The 24189-nt window shown below is 43.7% G+C and overlaps 1 protein-coding gene across 9 annotated transcripts in view; it reads right to left on the bottom strand.

Moving 5' to 3' along the window:
* dnmt3aa (DNA (cytosine-5-)-methyltransferase 3 alpha a) overlaps positions 1 to 24189 on the bottom strand; it is a 586890-nt gene that overhangs the window by 53752 nt on the left and 508949 nt on the right. For 5 of the 9 annotated variants that reach the window (XM_078541484.1, XM_078541483.1, XM_078541486.1 and 2 more), the window contains 2 exons: positions 19803 to 19951; positions 16078 to 16178 (listed from right to left, as the gene is read on the bottom strand). In XM_078541484.1, coding sequence (XP_078397610.1) covers positions 16078 to 16178; positions 19803 to 19951 — 250 coding nt within the window. Of the gene's footprint in view, positions 1 to 16077; positions 16179 to 18877; positions 19015 to 19802; positions 19952 to 24189 lie in introns of those variants that run through there. The other 4 variants (XM_078541485.1, XM_078541487.1, XM_078541490.1 and 1 more) reach the window with 2 other exon arrangements.

Genomic DNA, 24189 nt, shown 5'->3' with positions numbered 1-24189 from the left:
TGTATGTGATGGGGACTTAAGGCCAATAGTCAAGTGAGGAAGATCTTTGCCCAGCTGAACCTCATTATATAACTGGCACTGAAAGTGGGAGAGGATAAGGTTGCCTTGCACCTCCCTTGCATCAACCTCCACTCCTTTGGTGTCTGCACCATGTTGATGTAGATGTCCCTCTGCCAGAGCTATCCCCTCCTCTCCATTGTCATGATCAGATGAGGCGTTTGCTGCCTCTTCCTCATCTGGGTTCAGGTGTTCTCTCCTTTGTAAGGCCACCCTATGGGGGGCACAGTACACCATGAAGAGCTCCCCCTGACTTGTTCAGGCCACAAAAACATATTTTCAACAGCCCTAGTGTCTGCTCTTTGTTGGCCTGTGTGGAGCCAAGACTGGCATTTTAACTTTCCTCCACTTCAGTGCGAGGGTTTCTCTCAGGCATCTTCAGCCAGGTGCACAGAGGGTATCTGTGGTCCCCAAGGATTCATCCATGACGCTGCTGACTGAACAGCTGTGGCATTGTGAGTGTCGCAGTATACAGGCGTCATGGTTGCTTCCTGGATATCTGCCACACAGCCGAAGAAGCCTTTTCTGGTGTGCAATAGCACCCTTTTGTAACCAGTGTGTGTGTGTGTGCACATACATAAGAAAAACAAATTAAACCAATCTCTCTGTTACTGATGTCCATGTTGTCCACATGGATGATTTTGTCTGTAAAAATGTGACAGTCTGGCAACAAGGGGGGGATTATGGATTCCTTAGCTGAAGAACTTTTGGTTAGAGGGGTTTACTAACCAACCGAGGAACAGTCTCTTTGTTTGAGAAAGAGGTTTAAAATCCGGTCTAAAACAAAAGTGGATTGTACACGTGAGTGGACTGACCTTCCGAAATGGCTGTGCTGACAAGAACTATCGGGTGACGGGGGCGGGGTTCCGCAGAGGTGTCTGAGATGCTCAAGAATTTTCCTGCCCCAGCAAAGCCAAGGGACATGATGCTGAAGGACATTTTGATTAAGCTCGACCAGCACGACAATCCCAAGCCATTGGAGATTTCAGAAAGCTATCATTTTGGAAAAAGGAATCAGCCACCCACTGAGGACATTGGGGAGTTTAGTGCGGATTTGAAAAAGCTGTCAACTCATTTTTGCAGAATTTTAAGAGCGACTCCTGCGTGACAGATTTGCTTATGGCTTAAAAAGTGAGCGCATTCGCAGTATGTTGATGATATTGCCAAATGATGATGACTTTTGCCATAGCTTGTCAAACCAGCATCATCCATGGACGTGGCAGAATGCGACTCAAGAGAAGTTAGAGTTAACAACCAGCAGTTGTCTGCTTAAGTAAATAAGCTGCAGCTGAGTAAGCAGAAGGCCCCAACAATGGCAGCTGGTGGAACCCACTGGGGTAGTAGCAAGTGTACGACAAAGTCCTGTTACTGCTGCTTAGGTCAACACTGGGCACAGAATTGTCCATTTGCGAAGGCAGAGTGCTAGACTGCAAGAAGAGGGGTTAACTTGCCAAGGCATGTCGGAAGAAGGTCAACGGAGAAAATGCTGACAAGAGGGAACGTCAATCGCTACATATGGTTGTCGACCAACAGAAGGCTGACGAGGGGTCAGTTAAGACCCATACGATTAGAAGCACCAGGATGCCCAGTGGAAACTTGCAGGGCATCGTGGTCCAAGTAACGTTGGATGGAGGTCTGGTAGACATGGAAGTTGACATGGATTCATCAGTTAGCGTGATTCCTGAGTCGCTGTATTGTGAGAAGCTGTTAACATTAGCTGGAAAATTTGCGAACAGAGTTATGCAGTCATGGAGGAAAATTTCCATAATTGGAATTGAGTCGGTTCCAGTCACATAAAATGAGCAATGCGCAAATTGCCCATTATTGTTATGAGAAACCAGCCTTATTAGGAAGAAATTGGTTAGCAGCGCTCAAGTTAAATTGGAACCTTTTCATATTGAAGTGGAATTCACAACACAAGATAACATGGTCGTCAATTGTCCGAAGGTGTTTAGCGAGACTGGCAAAACGATTCAAGTGTGCAAGGCTAACGTACAGGTTCAGAGGAACGCAAGGCCAGTTCATTGCAGGTCGTGTCCAGTATCCTACACTCTTAGAGAGAAGGTAGAGGAAGAATTGAAAAGGCTTGAGTCTGAGAAAATTCTCTCTTAAGGAGAGCAGAGTAACTGGGCTACTCCCATTGTGGTAATGCAACATACAAATCTGAAGAAACGTCAGTTGACATTGGATCACAGACTGGTGAACTTGCTGCTTACCTATCGTAACACCCCTCACAATATTACTGGCAGAACGCCAGCTGAATTGTTTCTTAGAAGACAGCCCAGGTTGAGCTTTACATGGCTGAAGCCATATTTAGCACAGTCAGTAGAGAAGAAACAATCAAGACAGAAAGAGAGTCTTGATAGGGGTAGAGTGAGAGGAAGAAGAAAGTCGGGCAGAATCAAATGAGACTGATAAATCAGATAGTTTGGATATGAGTCGAATACCAATAGTTACTCCAACACAAGTCATGTCAGAAATTAGTTCAGACCCAGGTTCAGAGGCAAACAGACACGTCTGATGACGTGGAAAATTCAACTCTAGGTCAAGGACAAAATCAATCCTTGTTGGAGAAAATTTCTCCTCAAACTCAGTTCAAGGGGGGGTCAAGGTCTTTCCACAAGTTCTGAATGTTTGGGTCAGGAAAGGAGATATCCCCTTAGGAAGAGGAAACCTCTGGTTACTTTTGATTTGTTAATAAAGGAAAACAAAGAAATGTCTTAAGATTGTGTGGAAATCAAACATCATAACTTTTTCATTGAGGGGTAGTGGGGGGGGGAGCTGTAATAGTGTCTTGTCACCACTGTGAGTATAACATGTAGATAAGAAAAAACAGATTAAACCAGTTTCCGTGTTACCCAAGTCCATGTTGTGCACAGAAGCGATTTTATCCACTAAGATGATCACACACTATCTGGGCATTTAAAGATTAAAATCCCTTCTGGTTTGTGAAAGCAGCCGGCTGATCAGAGAGTGCCTTGATGATGACTTGTGTGCAGTCGATGAGCCCCCTGCAGTGGTGGAAATTCTGCCATGGTCACAAAACCCATGGAGCACTCAGCCTGGCTATCCTCATCCATGCAAAATTTTATGAAATCACCAGTACTCTTGAAAACAGCACTGGTGACTTTCTTGATGTAGCTGTGTGTGTGGCTGCCATGAAATCCCAGATAGGACCCTGGTCAAGCCCTGGAAGGAACCACTGGCACAGACATTCAGCGTGGCTGTCACTTTAAGCAGGGGGTTACCACCCCATAGCCCCCCAGGTGAAGGTTGGCCTGCATGAGGGCGCATAGCTGAGTGACAGTCTTGAAAGAGAGGCAGAGTCGCCGCTGGCGCTACCCCTTAGCCATCAGAAGGCAAGTTAAGCATGTGGAAAAATCTCTAGGCTAGGCTTGGGTGCCATCTTCTGTGTCTCCCCTGCTGCCTGGCCACTTGTTCTGGAGTGGCCTCCTGCGGCTGCTGCTGAGGGACCTGTCCTGGTGCCTCTGCACCAATGTCCTGATGAGCATCACGGACACCCTCAAATCCAAGTGGATTGAGCATTACAGGGTGAATTAATTCCATTGCTGGTCCCTGCAAAGTGAAACCACCGCTTTTGTGCTGCCACTTTAAGAAGCAGACTTCTACTCCTGCACTGAGCGCCGATACTTTAAGGGCCTGGCCCTCTGACTGCCAGAGGTCAGCTTCCTGAGATAGGCTCCACTCCCACATGTCTCCAGCCAGTTCTCTGGAGCTTCAGATTATTCAGGCTGGATCAGAACACAATGATATGCAGATCAGGTCTCAACTGACACCAGCTCAGGCAGATCGTCTTATAAGTCGCCAGGTTTAGCTGGGCAGGTTTCAGCAGCCACGGGACACTAATGGGATTTTCATGTAATGAACAAGGCATAACTAAGTCGCGGCACATTTGACTTTAAGTTACTTTAATGTGCTTATTAATGGGCTTAATTACCTTCCCGCTGTAAGCGGGTGATTTTCCTGCATTGACACCATCTCGCAGCTGACACGTTTCTGGGAGGTTTCCCCACCACTGGCAACCAGACACGCAGCCTCCCACATGATCAAGTCTCCCCAGACGCCATATTTCCCACCATGGTGGGCTGCTTTAAATTGTGCCCTCTTTCTCAGTGCTTCTCCCCCACCTCTCCATGCTAATGTCTATTGTTCAATGCACTTCTAGAGGGCATTCTAGAATTTAATAACATGATTTAATTTTAAACACTTTTATATTGCTGAAAAGAGAGACACGTTGCTGAAGCTTTTCTTCTTGTATTTGTCAGGAAAAGCACGAATACCAAAAAAAAACTTAGCGGAAGATGAAAAGCTTCGGTAACATCTCTCTGTTTTCACCAATATTCACGATCTGTAATACCAAGTGACTATTTAAATACTTTTATTAATTTCACAATTACTTAAGTAAAGTGGGGAAAATGAAACAATATTTGCATTTATCCACATTTAATATGCCATAATTTGCTAAGGAAAGCAATACCAGCACCCCCCAAATTTTTTTTTAAGAGGTACTCTCCTCATGTTCATAGAGATCCTTATCCTGTTCACTGAATAGCCCCTCCTCGTTTAGAGGCATTCACGCTTTCCAGAAACCCAGTTTACAGAAGCGTTCTCCCTAATAGATATCCTTCCCACTTCCGTTCCTGGCTGCAGCTCTAATTCATGCAGGTACATCATTACTGGACCATCACTATTGTGTGCTGAAGGAGGAGTTCTTGATCTTCATTAGGCTATTAGGAGGTGGAAATGCCATGTTCCCCTAGCCAGATCCCTTAAGGTAGTAGATCTGCCCTTGTATATAGGAACAGAGGAGCAGGAGTAGGCCATTCGGCCCACCAAGCCTGCTTTGCCATCCAGACAGATCATGGCTGATCATCTACTTTGACATCATTTTTCCCCAATATCTCCATATCCCTTGATGTCACTGGTATCCATAAATCTATCGATTTCTGTCTTGAACATGTTCAGTGACTGAACTTCCACAACCCTTTGGGGTAGAGAATTCCAAAGATTCAACACCCTCTGAGTGAAACAATCCCTCCTCATCTAAGTCTTAAATGGCCTGCCCCCTTTTCTGAAACTGCCCACTGGTTCTAGACTCACCAGCCAGGGGAAACATCCTAACTACATCTCCCCTGTCACACCCTGTAAAAATGTTGTAAGTTTCAATAAGATCACCTCTCATTCTTCAAAACTGTAGGTAATTCAGACCCAGCTCCCCAATCTCTCCTCATAAGACAATCTCCCCATCCCAGGGAATAGTCTGTGAATCTCCACTGCACTCCCTCTATGGCAGGTATTTCCTTCCTTAGATAAGGAGATCAAAACTACACGCAATACTCCAGGTGCATTCTCACCAAGGTTCTATACAATTGCAGCAAGACATCTTTACTCCTGTACTCAAATCTCCTTGCGATGAAAGCCAACATAACGTTTGCCTTCCTAATTGCTTGCTACATCTGCATGTTAGCTTTCAGTGATTCATGAACAGTGACACCCGGGTCCCGTTGGACATCAACACTTCCCATCATCTCACCATTTAAGTAATATTCGGCCTTTTTGTTTTTTCTACCAAAGTGGTTAACTTCACAATTATTCACATTATATTCTGCCTGCTATGTTCTTGCCCACTCACTTAGCCTGTCCAAATCCCCTTGAAGCCTCCTTGCATCCTCCTCACAACTTACATTCCCACCTTGTTTAGTGTCATCAGCAAATTTGGAAATGTTATATTTGGTTCTCACATCCAAATCATTTATTCAGATTGTGAACAGCTGTGGCCCCAGCACTGATCCTTGCGGTACCCCACTAGTGACAGCCTACCATCCTGAGAATGACCCATTTATTCCTGCTCTCTGTTTTCTGTCTGTTAACCAATTCTCAATCCATACCAGTACATTACCCCCAATTCCATGTGGTCTAATTTTGTTTACTAACCTTCTGTGTGGGATCTTATCAAAAGCCTTCTGAAAATCCAAATGTACCACATCTACTGGTTCTCTTTCATCTAAGCTATTGGTAACATTCTCAAAAAACTCCAAAAGATTTGTGAAACATGATTTCCCATTCATAAATCCATGTTGATTTTGCCCAATGATATCATTATTTTCTAAGTGTCCAGTTATCATATCCTTTATAATAGATTCGAACATTTTCCCTACTACTGATGTCAAACTAACAGGTCTGTAGTTCTCTGGTTTCTCCTTCCTTCCCTTCTTAAATAGTGGGGTTACATTTGCTATGTTTCAGTCTGCAGGAACCTTTCCAGAATCTCCAGAATTTGGAAAGATACCATCCACTATCTCCATAGCCATTTCCTTCAAAAGATCATCTAGTCCAAGGGATTTGTCAACCTTCAATCCAATTAATCTTTTGAGTGCTAGCTCATTTTCAGAAGTCCCTTGGTTCCCTAGTATCTCTGGGATATTTTCTGTATCTTCTTCTAAGGAGACAGACACAAAGTAATTGTTTGATTTCTCTGCCATTTCCCCATTCTCCATTATAAATTCTCCTGTCTCTGCCTGTAAGGGACCCATATTTGTCCTTGCTAATCTTTTCCTTTTCACATACCTATAGAAGCTTTTACAATCTGCCTTTATGTTCCTCGCTAGCTTGCATTCATATTTTCTTTTCCATTTCTTTATCAGTTTCTTGGTCCTCCTTTGCTGGATTCTAAATTACTCCCAATCCTTGGGCTTACCAATTTTCTGGCAACCTTATAAACCACTTCCCTTAATCTAATGCAATCTTTAACTTCTCTTTGTTAGCCACGTCAATTTACCTTTCCTGTTGGGTTTTGTGTCTTAGATGAATAAATATTTGTTGTAGACCATGTAATATTTCTTTAAATACTAGCCATTGCCTGCCTCCTTTCAAATCTTTTAATGTGTTTTCCCAATCCAGCACTGCCAACTTGCCCCTCATACCTTCATAGTTTCCTTTGATCACATTTAAGACCTAGTTTCAGAATGAACTATACAGCTTTCAAACTTAATGTAGCATAAGCTTAGGCTGCAAAGGTTCATTTGCCACCCCAGAAAACAAAAGCTATACACATTTGTGTGCAGTGCACACACCTGCTATGGTTCTGGCAATGAGTAGTGTTGTTTGATAGCTGAGTGCTCATGGGAGCCCAATGTCTCTTATTGGAACTTTTGTGTCACTGCTACTTATTTACTGAACACCTGGTTAAGTCATCAAATGTAGTGCTCATCATTTAAAGTTAAACATACATTATTTCAACATGCGAAAATTATTAGCACATGAGCAATTGGCATAGGATGAATAAGATCAGAGAGTTGAGCGTGTGGTGCAAAGATTGGTGTGGGAGAAATTCATGTGGTATTGGCGCAAGTCCTGGGGAAAGAGGGAGCTGTTAAATTGGAATGGGCTTCACTTGAACTGTACTGGGACCCGTGTCCAAGCGAATCAAATAACAAGGGCTGTAGAGAGAGCTTTAACCCAAAAAGAGCTGGGGTAGGGAAGATAAGGGTTGAGGTGAGGGGAGATTTAGAAAGTTAATGAAAAAGGTCAAGGCAATGGTGCAGGGTAGTGATACGGGCAATGATAACCGGTGTGTGACAGGAAGGGACAGATTTTAGAAATGTATGAATGCATCAGCAAACAGGGTGAGGATGGGGAAGCATGATAAAAAGACGGAATTAAAGGCTCTTTATTTGAATGCATGAAGCATTTGTGACTAGATGGCTGAATTGATAGCACAAATAGAAACAAATAGGTACAATATGATAACTATTGCAGAGACATGGATGGTAAGGTGACCAAGGCTGGGAATTAATATTCAGGAGTATTTAACATTTTGGAAGGGTAGGAAGAAATGAGAATGAGGTGGAGTAGCTCTGTTAATATAAGGATACAATCAATTCAGTATTGAGAAATGAATTTGGCTCGAAAGACTACAACGTAGGGTTTTGGTGGAGATACGAAATATTAAGGGAAATAAGTTACTGGTGGGAGTAGTTTATAGGCCTCCTAACACTACTGTAGCACAAAGTATAAATCAAGAAATAATGAGGGCTTGTAAGAAAGGTACTGCAAAATTGCAGATGATTTTAATCTTCATATAGTTTGGACAAATCAAATCAGCAAAGTGTATTTGGGGCAGCTTCTTAGAACAATAACTCATGAAACCAACCAGGGAAAAGGTTATTTTAGATGTGAAATTAGATAGGATTAATTAAAAGATCTCATAGTAAAGGATTCTCAAGGGAAGAATGATCATAACATGACAGAATTTCATATTCAGTTTATGGATGAGAAAATTGGGTCTGAAACTAGAGTCTTAAACTTAAATAAGGACGATTACAAAGGTATGAAGACAAAGTTTGCCAAAGTACACTGGGAAAATAGGTTAAAAGGCAAGCTGGTAGATAAGCAGGGGCAGACATTTAAGAAGATATTTCATAATTCTCAACAAAGATATATTCCATTGAGAATGACAGCCTCTCCAAGAAGGATGAACCATCCATGGTTGACTAAGGAAGTTAAGGATGGAAGAATAGGTGTACAAGGCTGCAAAGGTTAGTGGTAGCTCAGAATATTGGAAAAAAAAATTAGCAACCAGCATAGGATGACAAAAAACGAAATATTAAAATATGAGAGTAAACTAGCAAGAAATATAAAAACAGATGGTAATAGTTCCTTAAAGTATATGAAAAGGAAGAGAGTAGCTAAAGTAAACATTGGTCTCTTAGAGGATGAGACTGGGAAATTAATAATGGGAAACATGGAAATGGCTGAGACTTTAAACAAGTATTTTGTATTTGTCTTCACAATAAAAGCTTCCCAATAATAGAAAAAAGTCAAGGGGCAAAAGGCAGTCAGGAACTTAAAAGAATCACTATCATCAGAGAAAAAGTAATAAGAAAGCTAATGGGACTATAGGCTGACAAGTCCCCTCAGCTTGATGGCCTGCGTCCTTGGGTCTTAAAAGAAATGCCTGTCGAGATGGTGGATGCATTGGTTGTAATCGTCCAAAATTCTGGGAAGATCCCAGCAAATTTGAAAACTGCAAATATATAGACTCCCTATTCAAGAAAGGAGGACAACAGAAAGCAGGAAACTATAGGCCAGTTAGCTTAACCTTTGTCACTGGAAAATGCTAGATCCATTATTAAGGAGGTAGTAGCAGAACATTTAGAAAATCATAACACAATCAAGCAGAGTCAAAATGGTTTAATGAAAGCGAAATCATGTTTGATATATTTTTTAAAGTTCTTTGAGGATGTAACACACAGGGTGGATAAAAGCGAACCAGCAAATGTTTTGGATTCCTAAAAGGCATTTTACAAAATGCCACATAAGGGTTACTACACAAGATAAGAGCTCATGGTATTGGGGCATTATGCTGCATGAATAGAGGATTGGTTAACTAACAGGAAGCAGAGAGTTGGGATAAGTGGGTCATTTTCAGGTTAGCGAACTATAACTAGTTAGGTTCCATAGGGATTAGTGCTGGGGCCTTAGCTATTTACAATTGATATTAATGACATGGCTGAAGGAACCAAATATATTGTAACCAAATTGGTTGATGATACAAAATGATAGGTATGAAAGAAAGCTGTGAGGAGGACACAGAGAACTGGCATAGGAATACAGATAGTTTAAGTAAATGGGCTAAACTTTGGCACAATGTGGGAAAATATGAGGTTGTCAACTTTGAGCTTGACAGGGTGGATGCTGAGAAGATGCTTCCTATCCTGGGTAATCTAGAACTGGTGTGGGGGGGGGGGGCGACATCGTTTTAGAATAAGAGGTCTCCCATTTAAGACAGAGATGAGGAAAATTTCTTCTCACAGAGTGTTGTTAATTTTTTGAATTCTCTACCCAGGATCATTGGATATATTCAAGGCTGAATTAGTTAGATTTTTGATCTATAAGGGAATCAAAGGTTATAGGAGGTAGGCAGGCAAGTGGAGTTGCCACGAAACAGGTCAACCATGATCTTACCAAATGGCGGAGCAGGCTCAAGGGGCCAAATGGCCTACTCCTGGTCTGATAACTTATGTTATTTCTTATTTTCATATATAATGAAGGCATGAAACTATTATTTAAACAGGTGAACCAATACCTTCTGTAAATTAATGGTAAAAGGAACATATTAATCAATCAAATGCTCGTGTCCCATGGCACCATTTCAGGAGCAACAAGCTTATTCTTAAAATGGCCAGCCAACATGGAAGGTAATCCACAAATACTCCTAAACATAAACATCTAAACAACTGCCTACTAAGGCAAGAGTGAACCATACATACAACAATTCTACCCTTGTGCCTTTCTCTTTTCTGGCACCTAAAATCTGAAACCTGGCCGGGGGGGTGGTAGCAGAGAAAGAGGTGGAAGAACAGGAAGACAGCGATGATGAAGAAACGCTGTCACTTGCTTTCACACTGACATTGTGCATACTTTACAGGATAGCTTACAGGCAGAATCTGCATGTTGTTACGACCAGGTGAGACGGGTTGAACTGGCTCCCCTCCATTCAACCTCCTCGATTGGTTACAACAAAGGTTTGAGTTTCTTTTTCACGAGGATATGCTTTTTCCAAATCAGAATGTATGTAACTATTTACTGCGAGCAATAAGGAGCCAATCAAACAAGGTCTTCTTGAGTCAAAGAAAGAGCAAATTTATTAACCACTAAACCCGAGGGAAGAAATAAAAAAAATGCGACATCACACCAAGGTATCAGAAATAAGGGAAGTTAGAGCCCAATAAAAAAAAGTTAAAAGAATATACGGTTAAGGGTGCTTTGTTTGTCCTTGAGGCATAGATTGTTATACGTTGCAGCCAATTTGGGTTAACTGGTTTTGTGGTTGTGGTCAGATGTAGAAGATGTTCCAATTATTGTGAAATCCTGGTTCGCTGGTAGATTTCTAGTAATGTTGTCTTCCAAACTAGGTAATACGCTCGTGCCAAAAGAGAGAGAGAGAGTCCAGCTTTCAGCCTGTCTCTTCTGCTGAAAACTTTCTTGCCATCTCTCTGCAGTGGCTGCAGCCTGGCCTTTGATACTTCGCCCATTGTGTCTGTCTGTGGCAGCCATTGTTTCAAAATCCAGCTCTTTGCACTTTTAATATCTCTCCCTTAGGCAGTGTCAAGTTTTGATGGGTTTTTGAATTCTAGGAAGTGTCCCTCTCTTCACATTCCCCTGAGGTTGTCTTGTTTGCTTTAAGTAGTTTGTTCTGTCTCATTTCAAATCGCAAAATATCCAGTCAGTTGAAAGCTTGAAAATCATATTTTCAAAAATAAAGGGGCATAGCATTGTGACAGAGTGGGGAGACATTGGGCATGAGTGACCTACCTGCATTCAGGGCAGGGGACAAGGGTAGAACAGGTGCCAGTTGACCAGAGGGCAATATTGCACACGGGTTCCACTGCAGAAGATAACATTGATCACTTCAATATGGCGGCCTACACAAGAAGGCTGATGGGTATGCACAATGAAATGCTTGTTGCACTGGCAGGCCTGGATGCATTGTCAAGGAGCATGGAGGAGCTAACATCAATAGGGATTTGTGCATAACTTAAGAGCCCATCCTTTACAACATGGAAGGGATGACCAATTCTATTAGCACGCTTGTGGTCCCAACTATCATGGAGCGCCTGATGATTGATGTCTCAGCTTCCATTATAACACAAGCAGAAGCCACTCAACTTCTGAGTGCTGCAGCGGAAGCTCACGCTGAGGTCATGCAAGGCATCACTTCCACTGCCATGCGAGCTCAAACTGCTGCCATTTTGGCTGCGGATCAAAGTGTTCAAAGTGACTTGAACAGCGTCACAGTAGTTGAGCAATCTGTGCTCCAACAGATTGTGAAGCTTGCTGAGGCCCCACCTTGATCGAATGCAGTGTCCTTGTGGAGTATAAGCCTGCTGCCCTCTCTTCGGATGACAGCATTTGGCTTCCAACCACTGCCACACCATCAGTGTCCCTGCTGTTGCCTGTCAGCCAGCCAGCACAGACCTGCCACCCACGCTAAGATAGTGCAGTCCAACGCTGGGCCTTCTAGGCTCTGCCTGCTTCTCTCTGGCAAGAGAGAATGAGATGTATTTTAGCTCTCTTGTGACTTGGTGCCTTCTCTTGTTCAACAATGATTTGTGAAATGGGAGATGTTGCCATTATCATCTGCTCCAGCCTGGAAGGTGCCAGATGCATAAACGTACACAGTCACAATCTTCTTGAGTACCACTGGCAATGCTGTCCTCTCTCTGCTCTGAGGCTCACCACTGCACCTTCAACTTCCCAACTATCTAGCCTTTGGCCTACAAATTCATCATGAAATTTCTGCAGTTACTGATTTGCTAACTGTCACTCTCTACACTATCGTTGATGCCCTTGCCCCCACGAAAACCATTACACCCTCTCTCACCCTAGACGTTCCCCGATATAGAGCCCCAACCTCGCTCCCTTAAGTCTAAGGGATGCAGGTTTGACTGTTTTTGGTAGATAATTGATTTTATCTGGATGGATCACAAAGTGTTATTGGCTCCTGTTCTCCATTCCTAAAACTGCCCACTATTTGAAGATTATCCAGGCAGACAAAGAATGTTCTGATGAAGAGTCATATGGACTTGAAATTCTGTCTTCTTCTCCACAGATGCTGTCAGACCTGCAGAGTTTTTCCAGCAATTTTTGTTTTTGTTTGAGACAACGAGAACAGCCAGCTTCTCTTCTCCACCATGAATACTCTTAAACCACTTACACCCGTCTCCTCCATTTCACATCCAATAATAAGTGCGAGGAACTCATGCACTTGTCACAAAGAGCAAGACCATCTGTTCAAATACCCTGTTGCTTCCCTCCCCCTAACTCACTGGAACAAATTAACTTCCTCTGAGGTTTCCCGTGCCTTAACCCTGAACTCAGGTCTTTCTCTCATTTCTTTTCTACCTTCCTCAGGCCCTCCCTGAACTCATCTTGCTGATGAAACTGTAGATCTTTTCCTAAAGGCTCCTATATTAGGCAATATTATAAGTGGCTCTCTCTCCCAAGTACTGTTCCCCTCTCCTTCAAATCTGCCATCATCACCCTTCCCTTCAAAAACCAACCCTTGACCACCTCCTTTCCTGCAAACTACCATCCCATTTCCAATCTCCCGTTCCTCTCCAAAGTTCTTGTTGTTGCCTCCCAAATCCATACCACCAAGTAATGAAACAGCCTTTATTAAGGTCAAAAATTACATCTTATGTGACTGTGACAAAGGTAAACCATCCCTCCTTGTTCCCTCTCAACATGTTTGAGCTTTTGAGACAGTTAACCACAAAATGCAAAGTCTCTCCATTGTTGCCCAGATGGGTGGGACTGCATTCGCCTGGTTCCATTCTTATTTATCCAATTGTAGCCAAAAAATTACCTACAATGGCTTCTCTCTTCTCTCCCTCATGCTACCTCTGGTGTCCCCTAAGGATCTATTCTTAGCCCCTCCTATTTCTCATCTACATGCTGCCTCTTGGCAGCATCAATAGAAAACACAGAGTCGGCTTTCACATGTATACTGACAATACACAGCTCTAAGTCACCCACACCTCTCTTGACCCCTCCACTGTCTTAACTTGTCGGACTGCTTGTTCAAAGGCCAGTATTGAATGAGCAGAAATTTCCTCCAACTAAACATTAGGACAACAGAGACACTGTCTTAGTTCATGTCACAAACTCCATTCCCTAGCTAGGAATTCCATCCCTCTCCCTGGCAACTGTCTGGGGCTGAATAAAAACCGTTTATAGCCTTGGTATAATACTCGATCCCGAGATGAACTTCTGACCATATATCTGCACCATCACTAAGACCGCCTATATCGACTACCGTAATGTTTCCTGGCCTCGTCCCTTGTTGCTGCTGAAACTCCCATCCGTGCCTTTGTTACCTCGAGACTTGACTATTCCAATGCACTCCTGGCTGGCCTCCCTTGTTCTACCTTCTGCAAATTTGATGTCATTCAAAATTCTGCTGCCCGTGTCCTAACTTGCAAGGTCACACATCTACCCTGTGCTTGCTAACCTATAGACCCCTCTGGATATGCAATGCCTCGGTTTTAAAATTCTCAGCCTTGTTTTCAAATCCTTCCATGGCCTTGCCCCTTCATAACTTTGTAATCCCCTCCTGCCTTATAACGCCCCTAAGATATCTGTGCTCTGCCAATTCCAGTCTCTTCAGCATCCCCAATTTCAATCACTTCCCCACTGGTGGCCATACATCCAAGTGCCAAGGTCCCAAGTGCCGGAACTCCCTTCCTAAATCTCTCCGCTTCTCTACTTCTCTTTCTTCCTTTAAGAGGCTCCTTAAAATCCAATTTGACCAAACCTTAGGCCATCTGGATCTCCTGTGTGTCTCAGTGTCAAATTGTGTTTCATAATGCTGGTAAAATTCCTTGGGATGTTTTATTAAAGTTGCTGTTGTTAAGGTTCAGGAAGGAAAACTGCTCACTGAATACCCTGTGTGGATACCGCAATTCCCTCTTCCAGCAGTTTGTCCTGTTCCATGTCATATTTGCTTAGTCTCTCTGTCATCCTGTAGTCTAAGGAGAATCCATACTACTGCACCCATGGCTGGGAGCAAGTAGTTTGCGCAGAATCCTTGAATCCAGGATAAAGTTGTTCAAGACCTGCCACCTGACTCCCTGTTAACTTCAGCAAATTTAAAGACCTCTCCGAATGGCCTCCTTCTGTGCTATAAATCGTTCTGTGTTTCTATTAAAGCACAAACCCTTTTACAATCATAGCAAGAGCCAGTACATATCAGTCAGCAAGTAACCTGATTCTCCCTTTAAATAGTGTGGTTAGGGGATCCTTCCAGCTGAATGTGTGTCCAGCTGTGCTTGTTTCAGGGGTGATGTTAGCTGGAGTTTTGAGCTCCAAGATGGCAGCACTGGCATCAAATCAAAGTTATACGCTGATTAATGTCATAAGCTGCCTATTATGCATACTTCTGGCAGCTGGTCCCTAAGCATTTGTGCCAACACCCTCCCCATTATGCCATCCAGTGTGGATCACACCAGACATGTTGTCGAAACACTTCTGGTGCTGAAATCTGGGACCTGAGTATTTCTTGGTGTTTTTGTTAGCTGGTTATATAGGCTCTGTGGATCAGTGGCTATAGGGAATTAGAGATTATGAAAATTAGTAGAACATACACCTGCCCTCAATCTGTATCTCTTTACTCTTCCACCAGCATCTTCACTTCAGCAAGCGGGAAGGCAGCAGACTTTTCCATAATTACCGTCAGCAATGTTTACTATCTGCACGATCAGCTTTCCTTTCATAAGCTAAAATGTTCTCCATTTCCTGACATTATTTTGAATCTGTTGCCAAGTCAAGGGGATCAGAATGTAGCCGGTGGGAATGGGAAGTGGCACTGAAAACAAGTCGTTGGAAAGTAGATTATTCGTGGTGAACCTGCGTAAAGGTTCACGACATTTGCTTATTTTAAGGTTTTCTTCGACTATTTCCTGCGGCGTGCCTGTGATGTTGTACTTACATCGCTGTGCTTTTGGGATTGAACATTGTGGAATAAGATGTAAAGGAAGAAAATATAGAAGGACAAAAATCAGGCACAGTAATTAGAAATTAAATCTTGACAATTTAGAATTGCTTAATTCTAGAATAAAAAGCGTCTGCCTCCAAAAGACAGTCAATAGTTTCAACTTTCTGAGCTGTCATTTCAATCAGTCTACAAATTTCACCAGTTCTCGGTCAGGTGGGACACACTGTAGAAACGAGTTCCTCTGCAGGAATAGGAAAAACTGACAAATACGTCTCATCTTGCATCTAGCAAACCAATCACAATGTCAGAACACTACAATCCGGACCACATTACATCTCATCCTGGAAGGAGCTCAGTGGATGAGACAAAATGAGGTATAAAATCTGGAATCAAATGGTGAGTCAAGGATTTCTATAGAGGTTCTATGTTGGCTGACAGAATACTCTGCTGAGTCTCACTGTGTCACGTTGTCCACTGGCTAATTCTCAGTATGGGTCCCTCACCGTGCTTTCACCAACCTGTTCATACCAGGAAGGTTACCCCAGAAGTAACGGGCTCGGTGGGCAGCGGAGACTTCCTTGGCATCTATCATCACAGGATTACACTGGCACAAAAAGAGAAAAAGAATGAGCTTATTAATTTCATGAATATTATGTTCTGAATGGAATCTTCTCCCATCCCACTCATCCACCCCAAACTCTCGGATCACCTGCTTAAAAATCAGAAAGGACGTTTAGCAATTTTCCCATCTGGCCTAGAGAGTTGTCAGTTGGGGAAAAATGTGAATTTTGGCACGCTGTCCCCATGAATCTCAGTCAACCATGAGGGGCATGCACCTGTATTCTCAACAAACACTCCTTATTGGCAAAGGTCAATGCCAAGAGTGTGGTTTCACAAAATTACCCCTTATATATAACTTTTATAAATGACGGATAATTTAAGTTGAATTAATGCCACTACCTTTGGCATGTCACAAAATTCATATTTCCCTGATACATTCTATGGTGTCTTACAATACGTCTGCTACAATAAGCTTTGCCTTTTAAGAGAATTTTAAATCAACACAAAAGCATGAAATCATTCAGCAGGTTAGTGCATATGTCACCTTGTGAGGGCAGAAAGATATGGTGGACCGGGCAACGCCACTCTATTTAAAAAGGATTCTATGGCATTATAAATATTATAGCTGTAATCTTAATCCACTGCATTTCACGTGGCTGCATTGATGGAAACAGAATTACAGTCCGGAAACAACATGTAGCAAATATCAGGGCGTGCTTCTCAAAAGCAGGGGACATTACCAACCACTCGAAAATACACAGACTGTTGAAGCAAAATAAATGTTATAAGACAAGCATGCACTGCAGTCGATGAATTAATAGAGCCACCACATTGCACTGTTTGATTTGGATACCTTGTTGCTTCAATATAACTTTCAAATACAGCTAAAATTGGGGCTTTAAAAAACTTGGAGATTTGGGAAATTATTTTATATGTGAATTTTTTCTTCATTTATCCGTTCATGGGATGTGGGCATCACCGGCTAGGCCAGCATTTATTGCCCATCCCCAACTGCCCTTGAGAAGGTGATGTTGAGCTGCCTTCTTGAACTGTTGCAGTCCATGTGTTGCAGGAACACCCACTGTGCCGTTAGGAAGAGTATTCTAGGATTTTGACACAACAACAGTGAAGGAACGGCGATATAGTTCCAAGTCAGGATGGTATGTGGCTTGAAGGAGAACATGCAAGTGGTGGTGTTCCCATGCATTTGCTGCCTTTGTCCTTCTAGGTGGTTGAGGTAACGGGTTTGGGAGATGTTGTCGAAGGAGCTTTGGTGAGTTATTGCAGTGCATCGTCTAGATGGTACACACCAATGCCACTGTGCATCGGTGATGGAGGGAGCAACTGTTTAAGGTGGTGGATGGGGTGCCAATTTGTCCCGGATGGTGTCGAGCTTCTTGAGTGATGTTGGAGCTGCACTCATCCAGGAGAGTATTCCATCACACACCTGGAGTGCGCCTGGTAGATGGTGGACAGTCTTTGGGGAGACAGGAGGTGAGTTACTCATCACAGAACTCCCAGCCCCTGATCTGCGCTTGTAGCCACAGTATTTATATGGCCAGTCCAGTTCAGTTTCTGGTCAATGGTAACCCACAGGATGTTGATGGTGGGGGATTCAACGATGGTAATGCCATCGAATGTCAAGGGGAGATGGTTACATTCTCTCTTGCTGGAGATGGTCATTACCTGGCACTTGTGTTACACAAATGTTATTTTCCATTTATCAGTCCAAGCCTGGATATTGTTCAGGTCTTGCTGCATTTGGACATGGACTGCTTCAGTATCTGAGGAGTCGCGAATGGTGCTGAACATTGTGAAATCATCAACGAGCATCCCACTTCTGACACAATGATGGAACGAAGAGCATTGGTGAAGCAGCTGAAAATGGTTGGGCCTACGTCACTACCTTGAGGAACTTCTCCAGTGATGTCCTGGAACTGAGATGATTGACCTCCAACAACCACAACCATCTTCCTTTGTGCAAGGTGTCACTGCAACCAGTGGAGAGTTTGCCCCATGATTCCTATTGACTTCAGTTTGCTAGGGCTCCTTGTTGCAACACTCAGTCAAATGCTGTCTTGATGTCACGGGGAGTCATCCTCACCTCACCTGTGGAATTCAGTCCCTTTGAACATGTTTGGACCAAGGCTGTAATGAGGTCAGGAGTTGATTGGCCCTGGCAGAACCCAAACTGAGCATCAGTGAGCAGATTATTGCTGAGTGAGTGCCACTTGATAGCACTGTTGTCGACTCCTTCCATCACTTTACTGATGATCGAGAGTGGACTGACTGGCCAGTAATTGGCTGGGTTGGATTGGTCCTGCTTTTTGTGCACAGGGCATACCTGGGTAATTTTCCACATAGTTGGGTAGATGTACTGTATTGTAGTTGTACTGGAAGACCTTAGCTAGGGGCGCGGCAAGTTCTGGAACACAAGTCTTCAGTACTATTGCCGGAATGTTGGCAGGGCCCATAGCTTTTGCAGTATCCAGTGCCTTCAGGTGTTTCTTGAATTCACATGGAGTGAATCGAATTGGCAAAAGACTGACATCTGTGATCCTGGGGGAACCTCACGAGGAGGCCGACGTGGATGACCTGCTTGGCATTTCTGGGTGAAGATGGCTTCAAATGCTTCAGCCTTCTCTTTTGCACTGATGTGCTGGGCTCTCCCATCGTTCAGAATGGGGATATTTCTGAAGTTTCCTCCTTGTCTTAGTTGTTTAATTGTTCACCACCATTCACGACTGGACGTGGCAAGACTGCAGAACTTAAATCTGATCCGTTGACTGTGGGATTGCTTAGCTCTGTCTATCTCATGCTGCTTCCACTGTTTGGCACGCAAGTAGTCCTGTGTTGTTCAATTCCAATATAAATCAAACCTGGCAAAATGAGGGCAGCTTTATCATTCTATTCCCCTATCTAATGATACATAAAGAAATTATCTAAGAGACATGAATCCATCTAATTAGACACATTCTCATCGGTATTTTTTTCTACAACCATAGATTTTAAAGGCAATCATTTGCTTGATTTTTTTTTGTTGTTTTCCTGTGAACACTTTTAATTTCATAAAGAAAAGGATACTGATTTCTTTCCTCACATATCTTAGATCATCACTTTTACTTCAACAGAGATCATAGTTATCATGTACACTTCCATTCTGATTGAAACAGAATGCTAGCAATGGAACGAGGCTGGAGATTTCTGACAAAATACACTCAGAAATTAATAATAATATTCCTCACAGTTGCACTGAAGCACAGACCATAAGGCATGTCGGCATTTTCTCTGTCTGATTTGCCCCTTTAAAGTCTTTCTGTAGCACCCACAATACAATTGCTAAGAAGGTGAGTAGCTGGGACACTCCCAGAACTCTGCTAATGCAGTGTCAGCGCAGACAGGAGCTGGGAAATGCATAATACGCAAGAGTGACTAGGTCTCCAATCTTATCATTTTGCATTGTGGATTTATTATGAATGGTTTGCAATTTAATTCAGATCCACTTACAGGAAAATTATGAAGGCTGTGAAGTATAAATGTAGCAAATTGACTTATGGGACAGAAATTCGGATTTCGTGATTTGACCTGTCTTTTTTCAGGACTGCAGGGATAGAGTTTAAAAGGAATAGCTGTTTCTGTTTCGGCTTCTTGCTTCGAAGAAACTTACCTCTAAAAAGCGGGAGATGTCCCTCTTGTCACTGACTCCCATTGCCACCACATTTTCAAACAGCCAGAAGAATGGCCTATTGTCTCCTTCTTTAGGCCTTGTTTCATGGAGAAGACGATAGAACTCAAAAAACAGGCGGCCTGTGCCTTCTGTAAAGTAAACAGGATATAACACATTGAAAGCTGTCCCTTTGGACACCTTGCCGCGAAATTTGATAAGACCCAAAAACAGGCACGGTAAGCGTGATGCACAATTAACCCATGTCCATTGCCTCCAATGTAGGCAGGACACAATCTTTATGCTGCCTTCTCATTTAAATGATTTCTGCCTGCAGCCAGCGCTAACTGCATTGTTGAATGCCTAAGCAGAGGGCCCAAAATTGTGAGGGGTCAGCACCACTTAAAGATATCCTACACTACTTAGCTGCAAAACGGAGCGTGAGCTAGAAGAACACTGAATGGTGGCACAACATGGCAGTGAGCAGACTCCAAGGGTTTTCTGCGCTATACTGGAGGCTTTGGTTGAGGGGGTGCAGATTACATCAGAGGACAAGAGGTGTTATATATCGGCAGGTGGTCAAAAGGATTTCTGAACAAACTCTTAGAAGGCAGTGGAAGCAGGTAACTGTGGTGGTCAATGCCATGAGTCCAGCCTCAAGGACCTTGATGCAATGATATAAAAAGTTCAATGATCTAACGCGAGTTGTCAAGGTTAGTGAATATATCTTCAAATGCTATATCCTAACTGCATTATTAGACTCACAGACTGCTCAATGCCCCACCACATCCCCATCACTCAGCTTCCAACTATTTCTAACATTCACCACTCATACATTTCACCTCACTCTCACACACTTTATTGCTGCAAGACTCACACCTACAAATCACAGCTTGCACACACTTCCAGTTATTCAACCATGATAGCCACTTCAACCAAACAGATTGCACCACACTTGCAGACACACTTCCTTGCCGTTTCCTTTAAACAGAGGCAGCAGGAGCTGACTGGCAGGGGAGATGCATTCCTGCATGTCCTTACAGCAATGGAAAAGACAGTGCTCACCATCATTGGAGCAGCAATGACTGAGGCCTTGGCCAGCAGTAAAGTTGATGACAGCATCCTCACAGCTCATCCTTCCTTTCTCACATCCCATTTCTCCTCTGCCCACAATCCTATCTGGTTTACAAGCTGCTGATGTGGAAGCACGTGCCTCTTGCTTCCCCCCACCACCCCCACCAAATCCCATCCCTGCACCACAACCCTATCCTTGTGACTTGCTCCCTTCAGATACCCAAGAACTGCAGCCTGGCCAGGAGGTGGTGAAAGAGAAAGAGGTGGAAGAGCAGGGAGGCATGATGAGAAAGAAATGACACTACATGCTCTCACTCGCAGACACCAGCTCTGATATTGACACTGCATTTATTTTAGAGGATAGCTTAAAGGTGGGATCTGCACATGGAAAGACAGTGGACAGGACAGCCCTGTAGCTAGGGCAGGGCACAAGGTTTGTGCAGGTGCCAGTTTGTTGGAGGGCAAGTTTTCACATGAGTTCTGATGCAGAGGACTCAGATGAGGACTTCAATGGGATGTCCTACAGAAGAACACTGATGGGTATGCCCAATGAAATGCTTGGTGCACTGGCAATGCTGCCAGAAAGCTTGCTGTCACTGTCAGGGAGCATGGAGGAGTCTGGCTTCAACTTGGCATAGGGCTTTGTGCAGAGCTTGGAGCCCATCCTTTACCACATGGAAGTGGTGCCTAAATCCATTCGCAAATTTGTAGACCCAAACACGATTCATTGTCTGATGGCTGGTGTCTCAGTTGCCATTGCAGTACAAATAGAAGCCACCTTAAACATGGCTACTGCAGTGCAGCTCAGACTGCTACCATCATCGCTGCAGGTACCAGTGCACAAAGGGGCTTTCAGGGGGTCACATCAGTCTAGCAATCTGTCTTGCAACACATTGTTAGGATTATTAAGGCACTGCTGCGAGGGAGTAGCAGTGGCACTGAGAAGCACAAAGCTGCTGTCCTCTCTAAGGACGACAGCACTTGATTTCCAAAACCTGCCACTCCACCAGTGCCCTTGCTGTTGACCATCAGGGAGCCAGCCGGTGGGAAGGTAGCGAAGGTCTGAAGCAAAGGCTCCTGGGCCAAAATGTCGACCTCCAAGGCCACCTGTAGTCTCCTCCACTGAAAGTCAGCAGCCTTCCACCAGAGATTTGCAGATACTGGAGCAGCAGTGTGTAAGAGCACCAGGGCAAGTAAAGGCATACTGTAAACAAGAACTATGGGAATGCACAAGGGTGAGCGGTTTGATTACTAGATTTGGTTTGGAGTGTTTGTTTTACATTGACTTTTGTTTCGCATTGTGGCCAAGAGAATGCTGCGATGGTCAGTAACAAAGGGAAAGCAAAGTGTTTGACTGCTGGTTAACGGGAAATTGGGATTTGCATTCACTGGTACCACAGTCAGATGAGTCAAATATGGGGTGCCTGGCGAGAAAGAGAATGTATTGGTTGTCTCCTCACATCTTCCTCCCCCTCTTGCTCCTGCTGCTTCTTAGTTGTGCAGGATATATGTGGTGGCAATGATGGTGAGGTTGTGCAGGATGTAGCAGACCACAACAAGTTGTGACATGCACTCTGCCGGGAGCTGCAGAGCTCCTCCAGAGTGGTCCTGGGAACAAAAATGTTGTTTAAGCACCCCAATGGTCTTCTCAATGACATTTTGTGTGGCAGCATGAGTTATGATATTGACATGCTGTCTGTATGTGTGGGTTGCACACCACAGTCAGGAGCTATGTGGTTAGTGGGCAGCCTTTGTTGCCCAGTAGCCCTCCCCCTCTGGTTTATTGTGGTACTCGAATGCAGATGGCACAACGGACTGCCGCAGAATGAAGGCATCATTTACCACTGCCAGGCTACTGGGCATTGATTTGCATGATTTGCTGAGTATGATCTCACATCAGCTAGACACTGAAGGAGTGGAATCCCTTCTAGTTGCTGCACATCTCAAGAGCTGACATGCGTCACCCATAAATCAATGTGTGTCAGTGAGTGACACCCTGCACCATGGGACATCCTGTCATCCTCACAAAGATGCATCCTCCATCTGTTTGCTTGCTTCTGACAAAAGAGAATAAAATGTAGGCAGCTCTCTTCGATCAAGAGCCTTTGAAACCTCTCTTATGCAACAGTGAACACCAAACTGCAACATGCTGCAAATACCGCTTGCTTCAGCCTGGAAGGAGCCAGACGCATAGAAGTTAATTGCCACAGTCACCTTCATAACCACTGGCACTGAGGCCCTCAACCTGCTCAACCTCTCCCATTGTGCTGTTGGGGGTTCTATCCTGCTACTGAATGTGGGTTCAGGGTGAGGAGAGAGCATTAGTTGGAGCACTCTGATAGAAAATGGCACCATTATAGCCAAATCAGTGCTACATGCTGACTTTGGTCATGATCTCCCCATTCTGCATGCTTCTGGTACATAATCCCTCTGTGTACCGATGTCATCATCAAAATAGTGTATGGCAAAGCCAGCACCTAGAGCGTGCACGGATGTTATTTTGGACCTAGAATGGCACCTGTCTGCTGCAATTTTGCAGCCCTCAACAGCTACTTGTTCCAAGTAGACACAATTTCTCAGTCGGATTGGTATTTACTATACTGGCTATGGACAATGGTAGAAATAACAAGATAACACTGTTACTACAGTTCGGGACACACAGTTCAACAACTGACTTTAAACAGTATCATAGCCATTAGGTATAATTTTGAGCAAGTTGATATAATTTCAGTACTGAATGTGTTAGACACACTGGAGTGCATGGTATGAATTTGTATCTCACACTTGCTATGACTGCATCTGACTACCACCAGGGCATACTGTGCTTATAAATGGGGTAATTTAAAATCCTATGACCAGCAGGAGATGGTTGGATTGGGGTGGGTGTGGGGAGCTGAATCAGAAAATGTGCAAAACCTGACTCCAACTCATCATAAGTGCACCTACTTCTGTTTTAACAGTGGTGGGTCCACTCCTTCAATGTCTCAGTGGTGTAACCTATCCTGGAGATGTGGTTCTGTGATTATATTTTAAAAAGGCTCTGCTCCTGAGAATTTTGCAACCAGTTAAATGTAACTTTGGCCAGTTGGGTTTCCCAGAGCCAAGAAAACTGTCAGCTAAAGGGAGACTGGAGCAGCCGAATCAAGTGCTTTTTAGAGCAGTGCTTGTGGGTCAAGAGAAGCAGGAGTGATTGATTGCCCCAGGATTTTCAATCAATCTTCCTGCCACGATCAACTGACCCTACTGACCTCCAATCCCATTATCTCTTCTGGTCAAACCCCTTTTCGATTGCTGCTCTGAACAACCACACCCCAAC

This window comes from Cetorhinus maximus, chromosome 5 (assembly GCF_964194155.1).
Source record: "Cetorhinus maximus chromosome 5, sCetMax3.hap1.1, whole genome shotgun sequence".
Classification (NCBI taxonomy): Eukaryota; Metazoa; Chordata; class Chondrichthyes; order Lamniformes; family Cetorhinidae; genus Cetorhinus; species Cetorhinus maximus.
Note: the sequence above shows the minus strand (reverse complement) of the source record. Positions and strands in the feature narration are given on the sequence as shown.